Genomic DNA, 13,611 nt, shown 5'->3' with positions numbered 1-13,611 from the left:
ATGCCGGTGATTTGATTACCTTTCTGGAGGCGGCTGATCATAGCATATTGACGAAGCTTATTCTGCCTGCAGTACAGAGACGCACAAGGTAAGTTGAAATCGCAACCGGAGTCCGGGGGATTAGCTTTCGAATTATGATGCATAAAACTATACAGAACGATGGAGCTCTTAAAAAAGCGAATATTTTCAATTCAATCTCATTTAGAACGGTTATACAAATGTAAAAAAGAAACGATCTACGTCTTGGAATTATCGCTGCGTTTCGATGTATAAAACCTTTTTACGTTTACTGCATGAAATAAAACGGCATTTACATACTAACACACTTTTCTTGTAAAATCTAGGGTAAATATATATATATACTTTGTCCCCATCAATATGATAGAGACTTATCAACGAGTGTATATACTTTTGAAGTCCCCACACGCGAACATGTTATTGCATATAGTCATCGTTATTTCTCTAAGAAATTTTATCAATTTAATGGTTTTGTCGTGGGAAAATTACGAAGTGTGACTTCTAAACATATTGTGCTGTTGCGAATAACATAGGAAATTCCATTTCCCATAATGAACTGTTACGCTCTGTAATTTCGATACACCAGTACTGTACAGTTGGTTGTGGTTATTATAGGTGTCCGGTGTCTGTTTGACCTGTAGAATATGTTATCGTAACTGGGGACAGTTCTCTGTAATCGCAACAGGACCATCTTGATAAGTGAGTTGAATTCAGCGATTTTCTTTCGATTTTCAAAGATATCTATCAACTGAGGGATTTTTTAAACTTTTGATCAATGTCATCTGTACAATTCCACTTTTTTTTTAGATATGTAGTTAATATTTCAAAAAGAGTGCATTGTTTTTTCGATATTTTAAAGGATTGGATACCGGAGATACTGGAGCTTATTGTTGGCTCACGCGGTTCTACGATTGGGTGACTTTCATTTGAATATACGCCGATCCAAATATGGATAGGACCAGTATAGATTCGGAAAGTTCAGCCTGGAGAAGTAGGGACGGCATGGATGCATTAATAGCTGCCAACGGTAGCGTTCCGAGCATCCGTAAAAACGTTTTGGTCAACAGCATATCGATGAAACTTCGTGGAGATCCGCAGGATGCGCGCATGAAACACAGAGATACCGAAAAGGACAAAGTCCGCCTCGATATTCTTGAAAGGCAGTTATTTAAGGCTGGTATCCGTCCTGATCGGTCGTTGTTCAAATGGGACAATCCGGCGAAATGTCAGCAGAAAAATCTATTTCGATCGACGAATTTGAATAAAAGAAACTTCCAGCGAATGAGGGGCCACCGAAATGCTATCGCAGGCGATGTGTCAAATACAAATATTTCAGAAGTGTCTTCGACTTCATTTAGCTCTAGCGAAGACAGTGGAGGTTATAAAAAGAAACGGGCGCCGAAGAGTTTCACGAAAATCGAATTAGAAGATTGGGAAATAAGCGATGGCGTAAAAACCGTTAAGTCAGCTTCAACATCACGCTTAACGCAAGGTGGCCAGTCAAAATCTAAGCACCCCAAATCAAGCTCTACGAAACAAACTGGTGAAACTTGTGTAGCTGCTGATATAAACGCCACCTCGGCTTCTAAAACTGGTGATGCTATTGATGAAGACCTATGTTACGACGAGCCATACATCGGACCCAAGAAAGCGAAAGCACCAAAAGTGCCTTTTGATCACTATTCGATTCGACCTCTGTATAACCGCGCCAAAACATCGATTCTACCCGGTGCCGAGACGACTGACCCAGGTATGGGCTACAAATGGGCACTCTCCACAAACCAGGATAATTTTTCCCATTTGAGAAAATCTTGGCCCAATCGTTCGTACGGAAGTGTCATGAAAAATGTACACCCTGTTGCAACCGCGTTAGACAGAGAAGGTACGTCCGTAGAAAAGTTACGTTTTAGAGTCCTGAATAAACCGGGCGATTTTCACGTAGCAAAAGTGTGGCCAAGACAAGACATTGATACAATAATCCAGCCAAATCTCTGGGCTAAAGAGGCGTCTAAACTTATGATGTTCCGTACTTACTAATCATTTTGGTCGGATAGAATACAAACATTATCAAAGACTAATGTTTAGTTGTTTTAATTGTTTAATAGTAGATCTTCGGTGCAGCTTCACTTATTTGGGAAAATAGGTTTTTTCAGTTCATGTCGAGGAAAGGAAAGATATACCTCAGCAAATGTGTTACCAAAGCTTAAGATTAATCATTCATAAACTATAATTGAAAACTTTTTGGGTGGTAAGGTTGGTAGACCTGGATGTCGCTCAAGGATGGAACATTGAAATGCAGTGATAACCCATGCATGGCTGAGCACTACCGTTTTTTTGAATGGCTATGGGGGGAACTGTAAAAACCAAGGTTAAGAGTTCACAGTCCAAAACATATTCCAGTTTGAGTTTAAGAATATTACTGATAAAATAAAAAGTTCATTAATTCTAAAACACTAAATTTAATTATAATAATTTAGGCCTACCTAAGAATTTATTGCGTCGAAAGAGTTCATTGCACAGTTCAAGTTGCAGTTTTATTGCTAGAATTTTGAGAATTCTTGCTTTTTGTTCTTGAAAAATGGCCATTCTTATGTACTTTTTGTCAACCAACCTAACCTCCCAAAAATTAGTTAATATTATTGATGATTAATGGTCAATTATAAATTTTAGGTAACACATTGAGACACCCTGCTCAGCAGCTGTGCCCGGCCGTGGTGCCCGCCTGGCAAGACTGAATCGGGCATCGGGTCGAGCTTTCCTTACACAGAAAATCCGTTTTCAATCAATATTCTTTTTCGTAAATTATTTGCGATTTTCTTCTCCCAGACGAATGAAAATAATTCCTTTTTTCGCCATTTCGCTATCGGACAGTGGTCAGTTGCACCCGCGCGCCGCTTAAAAACGCATCCTCGAGGCAGTGCCGTCAAGTGGCGCCATCTACTGGTGTAAACATGGCAATTTCAAAGCTTGGTCACGTGTGCCAACAGCGACTCAACGTTTGTTTCTCATCAAGTGAGTAGTACTCATTCGTAATTAAATCACTAATTGCACTAATTAGGCACTGCCAAAACCAACTTTAATAAGTCTGGAGCAAAAGTAGATCTGTTGAGATAGTTACTATATCGGGACTGACCGCATTTCGAGCCATTCGGGTTAGGAAAACTGAACTTTAATCGCTTCTAATTTTGAACAGGTCGCCATTTTTCATCGAGTTTGCGAGTTCGAGTTTCGTCTAAATAATCCGAATATACTTAATCATCATGGTTTACCAGCGATCAGAATACCGAAGATCTTTCTTACGATCACCGACTAAATATCTAAGCGAAGATTTCGAACAAAAGTACGACTATCGTTCGTTTCGCCGACAAGTCGAGCATCAACATCATTCGATCGATTGGGACACGCTGAGTACGGCGAGCAGCGAAGCCGGCTCCGAATTCGTGATTCCTTCACCGCGAGTTCCCGCCTCGTCTCGTAAAGCGTATATCGATCCGCCGCATATTCAGAAGTTCAAAGCGTTTCAGAAGTATTGGGCGGAAAAACAAAAACAGCAAGTCGAAGAAAAACGTGAAGAGAAACAAGAAATAAAAGATAAAAAGGCGGGAAAAGTTATCGCGAAAAAAGACGCGAAGCCAGTTCAAGAAGAAGTCAAATTGGTATGCAAACCGGTAATCGAACGAGCTGTGCAGGTTGATGATTTTTCCGAGCCAGAGGACGAGGGAGATCTCCGTATCGAAAATTTGGAATTGAATGAAGACGAAGTTGGAGATAAAAACGAAGAAGACCACGTCCAGAAAACTGAAGATACATATCGGCTGTGTCCCGTAGAAAAACTTAATGGTAAGAGAAAATTTTCGTAATTTGGTACCAGTAATTTTATGTTCAATTAAAACACGACCTATTTATATTATACATGTATAAAAGTGAAATAAGCAGCTAAAAGGCTACAAAGCTTAAAGAAATGCCTGTATATACTCAGGCTCACTACCATTTCGTGATTCCTTTAAGACTGCTCCTATACAGAAAATGCTTTTAAGGTGCTTGAAACTCCTTTAATTTGAGCAGAATACCCAAAACTCCAATCTTTGAGAAATAGGCAATAAATGTTTGTAATTGTACAGAAAACTAAGCCTTTAACCGGTACAGTTTGGGAACAGGATTTTTTTGCCGATCAAGCGGTTACCAAATTAGAAGCAGGGTTTGGTTGGTGTAAGGAAATAAATTTTGCACAGAAAACCACCAAATTAATGGTTTACTGAGATTCTGAATTTGTTTTTAGTGGAAGAAGACACAGCAGAGGTAGATGAAGAAGAAGAAAGACCAAAAGAAGTCGCGAAATCAACGAAGAAGATCAAGCAGAAGAAAATCCACGTCACCATGAAGCCTAGACGACCGTATTTGTACAAGAAAATTCCGAAGGCGAGACCCTCGACAGCCCCGCCTAGTCGATCGAAGAAAACCGAAATCGAGAATGAGAAGCCGTTGTTCGTTGCGTGGGGAGCTGGTGATCAGGAATATGTGGTCGGAGATAAGAAAACGTACAACGTCAGGTGTCCAGTAGAAGTAAGTTCATCGTTCCTGATGTTTATGACCGAATATACGGGACCATTTCGAGTCTATTGCCTCTGAGAGTCTGTAATTTGCATTGATTATTGAATTTAACCTTATTTTCGCGGTAGGTTCACCCAAACGCTTTGCGCGCCGCTAAACGCCGACAAGAACTCAAACAGAAGAAAGATCGCACCTCGAAAACATCGGCGCGTGTCAGCAAACGAACCCAAAATCTATTCGACGAATTGATGAACCGCGAGACCGCTAACTGGGACACAGAATATCGTCGAAACTTCTCGCGTAGCCCAATAAAGTAACGCAAACTTATAGACGGATTTTCTACTAAAAGTGCTTTGTCGGTCTTAGTGCTGTCCTCTGAATAGAGGAATTAAATCTAAATGTAAAAATATGACATTGTAATATGAATTTGTACGAGATATGTCTTTTTGGTACTGCTGTGGCTATATTTCAATTCCAATACTGTGACTACTAGACTGCCAAACATGTACATATATTATCATAACAATCGTTCCTTTGTCTACTTATGAATAGTGTAAATATAGTTTTATATATCTTAGGTAGAGGTGAGCTCCTATATTGTTATTACATAACCAAAGTGAGATTGTTTTAAGACTTAGTGGAGCGTGAATATCGTGAGAATAATTTGCTGGTCGAATGCTCGCGTAAATTGAATGAATTAGTCGTTGATGAAATTATTCTGCTGATAATTATTTTTGTGTGTCAATTTACTATCATACTAGACTTGTAAATTGTGATCAAATGTTACCGACACATTGATTGTGATGATGATTCATGCGGTGCGTGGAAAATAATATATACACAATTTATTTTATTATGATAAGAAGTATGATGAGAAAAACTGTTATCGAAATTTTCATGATACTTAGCTGTTAGAATTATTCTTGGCCGACTAGTTTTCGCATTTTAGATTAGATTCACTCTAATTAATAATTTTGATTAATTTATTTAATCTGATGATTAGTTTTATTTATATCAATTTTTAAGGGAATTCTTAGACGTTTTTAAGTATTCTTAGCCCATTTCCACAACTATGAGTATTAGATTAACTGAAAATGATAACTGGGAGTCAGTTATTAGAGAGCGAAATCTAATTTGCAAATGTGGAATGGTATCCTAAGTTATTTGTCACTGCCATGGAACATGCTTGCTTTTAATAGAATTTTTAAAATCCATAAGAAGGATCTTTATTTTTGCGTTTTATATGACTATTTAGCCTGTCAATTTACATGTATAATGTAGTGAAATTAAATATTTCCAAAGAAAAATAATAAATGATTTGTATATTGGAAGTGAAGTGTGTTAGCATGATTCCTTTTCTCATTTACTAGGAATGGATAGAAGAAAAATGTATCTTTCCATAACATCAGCTGTAACTGTTGTCCTGTTGCTACAGAATAGTACCTTCTATTTGAGGATTTCACCCTAGGCTTTAGGATCCATTATCTTATAGGGCAGCCCATCAGTGCAATAGATTTGTAGTGAATGTGCCCCTTTTTAAATGGCAAAGCAGTAAAAATTAGCCCAGACATTTGCCTTATTTTAAAATGACCTGCGAGTGAAACATATTGAAAGACTTGTCACAAATTCTAGCAGTGAATTTCACTAAGAAGGGGATTCATTCCCTACCCATGTTGATGCCATTTATCTCTTGGAAGAAGGTGTTGTATCGCTTACTGCATATACAAAGTTTTTTCACAAAAACAGAAATGCAACAGATTTTAGATAAACTTCATTTATTATTCAAATATTTAAAATGCCACAACACCAGAGGTCAACATTTATCTAGTTATAATTTTAAACATCGTGAAAAATGTGAGCCCCACACAGAAAAAGAAGTGACATCAAATACATTAATTCATTAATGCTATCATAATTTTTTTGTTCGTTTCATTTACTCGATGTTCACCTCCAGACTCAATTGTGTACCTTGATATGTAAATTGAACTCTCCTAAAATGCAAACTGATAATGTAACAGTAACATCAAATATTACTACAATTCAAGTGGAAAGTCAAATATGACAAACTTAGAATTTTATCCTAAGTTATTATAGCAATTCAATTAATTTCACACTGAACTTAATAATGAACTTTCAGCTAAACTGGTAACTAACAGATTTTCTGGTCCCTTGAAGTTTGTCATTTTGAAATTCCACTGAATCAAAACTTAGACAAAATCTTGCACTGTTCACTCACCATAAAATTCAAATAAAACATTACTGGTAAATCCAGGCAACAAATGTTTTAGAATTTCCAACAAATGATTGTGGTAGCACATTATAAAACAAATGGATTCCATTCAATTAGGCTAGTAGAATCTTGGAAGATTCACAATTTCTAACAATTCAGAGATCTATCCTACATTGTCACAAATATATAAAATTGTATAAGACATTAATATTTCATACCGGTAAGCTGCAATTCAATTATGATATTCAGCCATCAACCACTGGAAGAAAAATTATTTTTAGAGCATAGTCAAAGACAATAGGAGTGTCCACAAATTTGGTCTGACTTCAGAATAAATGTCACCTGATTCTGACCGCAGCAGATTAGTTATGCTTATTGCTTGTCAACTTCCAGCACTCAAATGGCTTTAGTGGTAGAATCTACCATAACTAATGCGTAATGATGTTTCTTGCGGTAAATTCCTCACTCGAATCTATCTGGAATCTATTATACGGTACTCTCACATAGAAACTAATAAGTAATTATCCTCAACAATTTTCTGTGCTTGCGTCTACAATTTTCTTTAATTTTACACACATTGCTATTGATTAAGTTGCCTGCAACCAGCCAACAGCTAACATGAAAAATAACGGCAGTGAAAATATAATTGCATAAGATTGAAAGTTAATCTTCAATGAGCCGATGCATTTTAATAAGTTTCATTTAAATCAATTCTCCTTGATATGGTTTATAACATATCATTCGTATAGATATACAATATGTATCAGAATAATGCGTAATAAAAAGTAATACAAGTAAACACGTGGCGGCTTTGTGGAATTTTCTGCATTCACATGAGATGACATTTGATTTTTTCGTTTAGGAAATTGATGGCAAAAGCCCTGAGCACATGAATGTGATACTTAGTCAAAGCTATTTATCCAGCTTATAAGATTTAACCAGATTCTCCATCTGGACAATTATTCATTTCCACTAGTTAATATTTTATGACTAAAGGCAAATGTCTCCATCACACATTTGATCACTGGTAACCTCTGCATCCTACTGGATGAACTTGATAAAGATATTTTGACCTGAATTCCTCCTCACTATCTGGATGTACCATCTTGCCCAGCAGGGTTTTGAACCTATTGGAATCGAGACTCGCCACCGTACGAAACCATACTACACTAGCCCCTAACAGGGTTTCGTGGCATAGATTGCGATACAATCGGGTTCAAATCCCTGCCAAGGGAGGATGGAATCTACCGCAGTGATTTTTAAGTACGCAATAACCGGGTAAATCCCAGCAATACTGATAATATAAATTGAAGTAGGGTATGTACATGGGTGTATAATAGTGATCCTAAAATAACACATTCTTTAAAACATAGAAAGTCAATGGGATTAGAGATATTTCTGTAAATATATTTCTAGTACTACATGAGTTACTTATCACAGACTTAACTTCTGTTTCAATCATGGTAAACTATACATTTACAAATAGCTACAGTCCCATACAAAAATTACACACACGACAGTAAGATCTCTGACATGGATTCACGATTACATCAATAATCATTAACAATTATGATATAACAACGAAACTGCAGGTTGCCCTTGAAATTTGCCAACCTGCATATAGCAAACTTGCCTAAGACATGACTAGCTTTAAAGAAGATTTGATCAATATTTCTTTTTCCATCATTCAAACGTGAACAACCATGGAAGGAGGCATTTGGAAGTATTAAAATATCCCTAGATGAATGCGATATTAATTATGATTGGCTTTTATCATTTCATCCATCAACTGAAAATACAAAATAATGTTCATTCACTGCCTGAAATGTTTTCTCATATATTGCAAACCAGGTTTCTATTCTATATTTTGGAATATCATTTTTTCAAATTCATCTATTGGATCCAATATAGGTACATGATATGATACTTACTGGTCTTAGGATGTCTACAAGTTTAGTAAATGCTTCATCTAGATTGTCATTTATGATGATATGGTCATATGATCCCACTTCTTCAGCTGTACAAATGAACAGTGCATACCATAGAAACATATGTAAGACAAACTTTTTTCAAGGAAGCCATGTTTCATTGATACCTACAATAAGCTAATTCTGATTTGGCACTAGATAATCTTAGTTGTATCGCATCTTCTGATTCTGTACCTCTGCCACGCAATCTTTCCTCCTATAAAGGAGTAATGACATGAACTACCATTAGTACAAGTAAATATAGCTCAAATATTCTAGGAATAACTCAATATTTTGTTAGAAAAATTTATCAAAACAAAACACAAGAATCTTATCTGATAAGGAAAAATCTGGGCCAGACAAGACATATGGCATCATTCTAGTAATTAGAGCCTGGTAGAAATTAAACTTGATCTTATTACAATCTGGCAGCAGAGTAAAATCGATCATTAACACATGATGTATTCAATGATATATCTCAGTATAGTACAACAGTGTGTAAATAGTGTTCTATCGATTGATACATGTGAGGAACTTGTTAGCTTACTGTTCTATAGCCTATCGACTTATACATAATACCAGTAATTCCACAAACCTCATTAGGATATGTACTAATTGCAGTACTAGCCATAGTAAATATATTGATTTTCAAAGGGTAAGTCACATCGCCACCAGAGTTTGAAAGTTAATAACCTTACCGTATACATTTCGAGTAAATTCGAGTTAGTGGGTATTTTCAGATAATAAATTCAACAGCGAAAATCCTTACCAATTTCTCCATACTTGGAGGCTTCACGAATACATACAATGGATTTAGATCAGTCTTTTTTATATTTTTTACACCTTGCATATCTATATCTAATATACATATTTGACCAGTTGCGGCTACATCTTCTACCGCTTTTTTGCTGAAGAGAAATTTAAGAAAACTCATCAGCCCGATAAAATGAGAGAACTGGAGAATGTACATACGGTATATAACTGTCTACAATATTTAATACCTAGTTCCATACATATTCCCTGAAAATTCAGCATGTTCTATGAACTCTCCTTTCTCAATGGCAGCTTCCATATATTCTCTTTTAACATAATGATAATCTAAAGATAATAGTGATGAAACAAAGATTAATTACATATTCACAACATTTCATACACTGAATGATTACAGTATCATATACAGGTCATTTTGAAATTATCAATTAGAGTAAATTCCTCCTAAATTGGTACTGTTTATCTCGTTAAACCGTTAATCCGGTGGCTTTGTAAGCAAATTTCTATCTAACACACTACCTTAAGTCAGTTTCTAATTGGGTAACCACCTAATTGAGTAAAAAAAAAATCCTAGGTCCAACTGTATCATTTCAGATATAGTTTATTGTACAACTACAAACATTTCAAATTGCCTATTTCTCAAAATTGAAGAAGTTTTAAAGGAGTCTTGGGCATTTTGCTCAAATCAAATGAGTTTCAAACACCTTGAAAAGCATTTTCCATTTAGAAGGAATTTTAAAGGAATAAGTAGTCGTAGGGAATCTGCGTATTTGGTTTTTTTTTGTCAAGCACGAAGAACACATGTTAATTAACGTACCTACATCTTCTTTTTCACCGGGTCTCGGTGCTCGAGTGGTATCTAGAAAAACATTAAGAGATAATACTTCATCAAGACAGATCAATGAAACTCGCCCCGCAAAACGAATACCGTAATTACCATACACAGATTTCTTACTGACGGCACATCACGTATAGCATGCTATCAATTATCTAACAGATAACGTTACTAATCAATGCCTATTAATGAAGTTTTAATTATTAATACGAAACTAATCAAGATACTCACGTGAAATACTGAAAGCAAATAGTCCGTCATATTGTTTCATTAGTTTTTTGACTAGGGTGCTTTTTCCACTTCCCGACGGTCCGCTGAATACAACCGGACGAACTGTCGACATGATCAGGCTTTGGAGGAGTTTTGAAGCGTTTTGTGATATACCCGCTGAAAAAGTTAAATATATAGTTCATCGCAAACTGGTTATTTTTCAGTTCAATCTTTCTTACACGAAATTATTCTGGAACTGAAAGGAATTGGAGCAATAGAGGTGGCTCGTGAAAAAGCTGGTTTATATACATGACATATATCAGTGTTTTATTGTCGTTTTCAATACGTGGTACTCCAAAAAATAGAAATTGATTATATTCTCCAAGAGTGGGCTCTTCCCAGCATAGGAAAGCAGCTGTTGTGCAACCGATACCTTTCCCACAACCATACAGAATAAGGAGATTGAGAGTATAAGCACTTGGTCACAAACCCGCTTCAATACGCTAGAGAAAGACATTTCTATGCTCATAAAGGTCTGAGCATGGACGTATAAACTAGATCTAGTTTATACGTCTATGGTCTGAGGTATGATCTAAGGTATTCAATTCTATAATGGATATGTTTGTTCTTGTGAATAGAAAGATCATTCCAGTCTAAGCAAAGGGGGATTCGTCTTATTCTCGTTTGAAAACCTTCACATGCTTTACAAGCATTAATAGTAGCATTGTTATTAGCATCAAACGTAATCCTTTCATCATACACATGCTTAGACATAAATTCATTTATTAATAAATCATTCATCAATAATCATTTATTAACAAATCATTTAATGAAACCTGTAAAAAGTTTTAAAGATAAGAAAACCTTTTTTCAGTAAACCTAATACTAGCTCTACCTTCATTTTGAGCATTGAGTTAAGTTTTTTGAGTTATAGCTCTTCTATCTACCGAAAATGTATTAGTGTACAGCATATTTTACCGATAGACAAAAAGACCAGTTTTTCTATTAAAAACTATTTACATTTCTCTAATCAAATACCTTGCAGAATTTTAAGCGCTAACTTATAACTGGTCATTTTTCTCCATAGGTCAGAATAACTAAATACAGTTCATTAGAATGAGTATACATAAATTAGTTATACTTACATACCAATCTGTGCTCTGAAAACAGACAGTGATCAGTAATTCTCTGAATTAAGCAAGGAAATATTTTCCCACCTCAATATATATATATATATAGAATACCCCTGATGGTTAATATGAATAACCACTCCCCCCCCCCGAGTATCTTACTACAGCCAATAACAATTAAGTAACAGTATTCACGTGATGACCATAATTGGCAACGAACTAAAGAAACTGAAAGGCTTAATTGCCAATGGAGATACTCATTAGAAAGATATATGGGCACATACATGAAATGACCGTATACAGCAAAACAGATGATGAAATTGATTTTCCGCAATTAACATAGGCTCGAGTGTTGGATGGGACATTGAGCTTTGGATGGGAGCACATACTTGCTTTGTATGGATAATATTCTTGCCTTTTTCATTTTTTTTCTGCTTCTGTCAAAGTCTGCACCTAGAGCTGCCCCTGGTAATAACCCATTATATTCTCATCTACTGTGAGATAACTCGTGTTCAATTTTAAATTCAATGAAAATACCATAGCTCAAGTCAAGTAGCTCAGCAAAACTAATTTTTTCTATTTCAGCGGAAAAGTGTTGTTCAAATAGACAGAACAATCGCTTTCACATATTTATGCTATTGAAGATGATATCGAGGAGTAGGTAGAGATCTAAGATAAAGCCTTAAGTTACATGTATCTTATTGTTTAATACGATATCACATATCACATATATGAGTATAGAGTTGATACACGTTGCTAGGCGACAGTTAAACGCACACGGAAGTTATTGCTAATGAGAATAACTCTTTCGTTCTCATATTGAAGTATTCGCGCTGCTTAAAATGAAATTCAAGTCTACAATAGACATCAATGAATAGAAGTAATTACAATTTTCTACAATACAGAAATCAAAGCATTATCCAGTGCAAGTATGTTCAAGACTACTTAGCCACACTTGGGCCATTATCAAAAACTAGAAAAATTGTGTAAATGCTTGAATTGGTGGGCCTACTCGATTTTGAATGATACTGAGACAAAGATGACATTCCCACAAGCTCAATTGCAGAAATATAATATCCTTGTTCAATAAAGAACGGGGTGGCCTGTCATCGGCCTATGAAGTTTCTTTTATAAGACAATTATATTTTATAAGACAATTATATTTTGTATATCACAATAATCATTTTTGTTTCATTTATCTTACATCTAGGCCAGCCTTTGAGGTTATCTAATCAGTACCTTTTAGCGTGACTGATATCACAATTCTCCATACCCATGGATAGTTTAAGATGAAAAATTATAATCGAGCTGTGAATTAAGCCTACCTGTTAAATTTGAAGTAACAACGGATTTATACAAAAAAACTCCTGAAAAAATAAGATATAAATTAGCTGCTGAAGCAAGGTGTGTATATAGCCTATAGGGTTCATCATGCAAATACACAAGCTCGGGACAAATGAACCAACAACAATAAGAGCAAAAACTCCAATAGGCCCAAGTCGGAATCAATGTCTGACAGTGCACATGAATTTATGATGTTTGGATTCGTGGCAAAGATTAGGCCGAAGGAGAGATTAAATTAACAATACACACAGAAAAACACCGAAAGAGTATTTATAGGTTCTCCGAAAAAAAAATTGAATAAATATCATTTGATTTGAATTGCGCATATATTGACCAAATGAAAGGGGATTTTCTCCATTAATTTATCGAATTGAGAGTGAAACTCACCTCTTAAAAATAATCGGGGTATCATAGACTTATGCAGGAATAGAATATAATATCAACAAGGAATGTCAGCCCTTCGAAGTGCAGGAATAGTCGATACTTTTAAGACACACATGCACAAAATTTGTAAACCCGGAAACGAGTTAAAGCTAAAACACGGAACTGGATTTT

At 35.7% G+C, this 13,611-nt stretch overlaps 3 protein-coding genes across 3 annotated transcripts; 2 read left to right on the top strand and 1 right to left on the bottom strand.

Moving 5' to 3' along the window:
* The first annotated feature begins 590 nt into the window (after window positions 1–590).
* LOC141913301 (uncharacterized) lies at window positions 591–2,055 on the top strand. Its single transcript, XM_074804831.1, has 2 exons — window positions 591–717; window positions 878–2,055. Exon 2 carries the CDS (start codon window positions 967–969, stop codon window positions 2,053–2,055), a length of 1,089 nt encoding a protein of 362 aa, XP_074660932.1. The 5' UTR covers window positions 591–717; window positions 878–966.
* Window positions 2,056–2,950: 895 nt separating this feature from the next.
* LOC141908135 (uncharacterized) lies at window positions 2,951–5,866 on the top strand. Its single transcript, XM_074798005.1, has 4 exons — window positions 2,951–3,030; window positions 3,212–3,858; window positions 4,298–4,581; window positions 4,698–5,866. Exons 2-4 carry the CDS (start codon window positions 3,279–3,281, stop codon window positions 4,884–4,886), a joined length of 1,053 nt encoding a protein of 350 aa, XP_074654106.1. The 5' UTR covers window positions 2,951–3,030; window positions 3,212–3,278; the 3' UTR covers window positions 4,887–5,866.
* A 491-nt stretch (window positions 5,867–6,357) lies between these two features.
* LOC141907999 (guanylate kinase-like) lies at window positions 6,358–13,576 on the bottom strand. The gene is made up of 10 exons (XM_074797763.1): window positions 13,444–13,576; window positions 13,038–13,079; window positions 11,728–11,742; window positions 10,604–10,759; window positions 10,355–10,396; window positions 9,768–9,864; window positions 9,536–9,674; window positions 8,899–8,983; window positions 8,731–8,816; window positions 6,358–8,588 (listed from the first exon to the last, which is right to left on the bottom strand). The coding sequence occupies exons 1-10, from the start codon at window positions 13,466–13,468 to the stop codon at window positions 8,553–8,555; spliced, it is 723 nt and encodes a 240-aa protein (XP_074653864.1). The 5' UTR covers window positions 13,469–13,576; the 3' UTR covers window positions 6,358–8,552.
* Between the last annotated feature and the right edge of the window lie 35 nt (window positions 13,577–13,611).

The sequence above is a fragment of the Tubulanus polymorphus genome, chromosome 1 (assembly GCF_964204645.1).
Source record: "Tubulanus polymorphus chromosome 1, tnTubPoly1.2, whole genome shotgun sequence".
NCBI lineage: Eukaryota > Metazoa > Nemertea > Palaeonemertea > Tubulaniformes > Tubulanidae > Tubulanus > Tubulanus polymorphus.
Note: the sequence above shows the minus strand (reverse complement) of the source record. Positions and strands in the feature narration are given on the sequence as shown.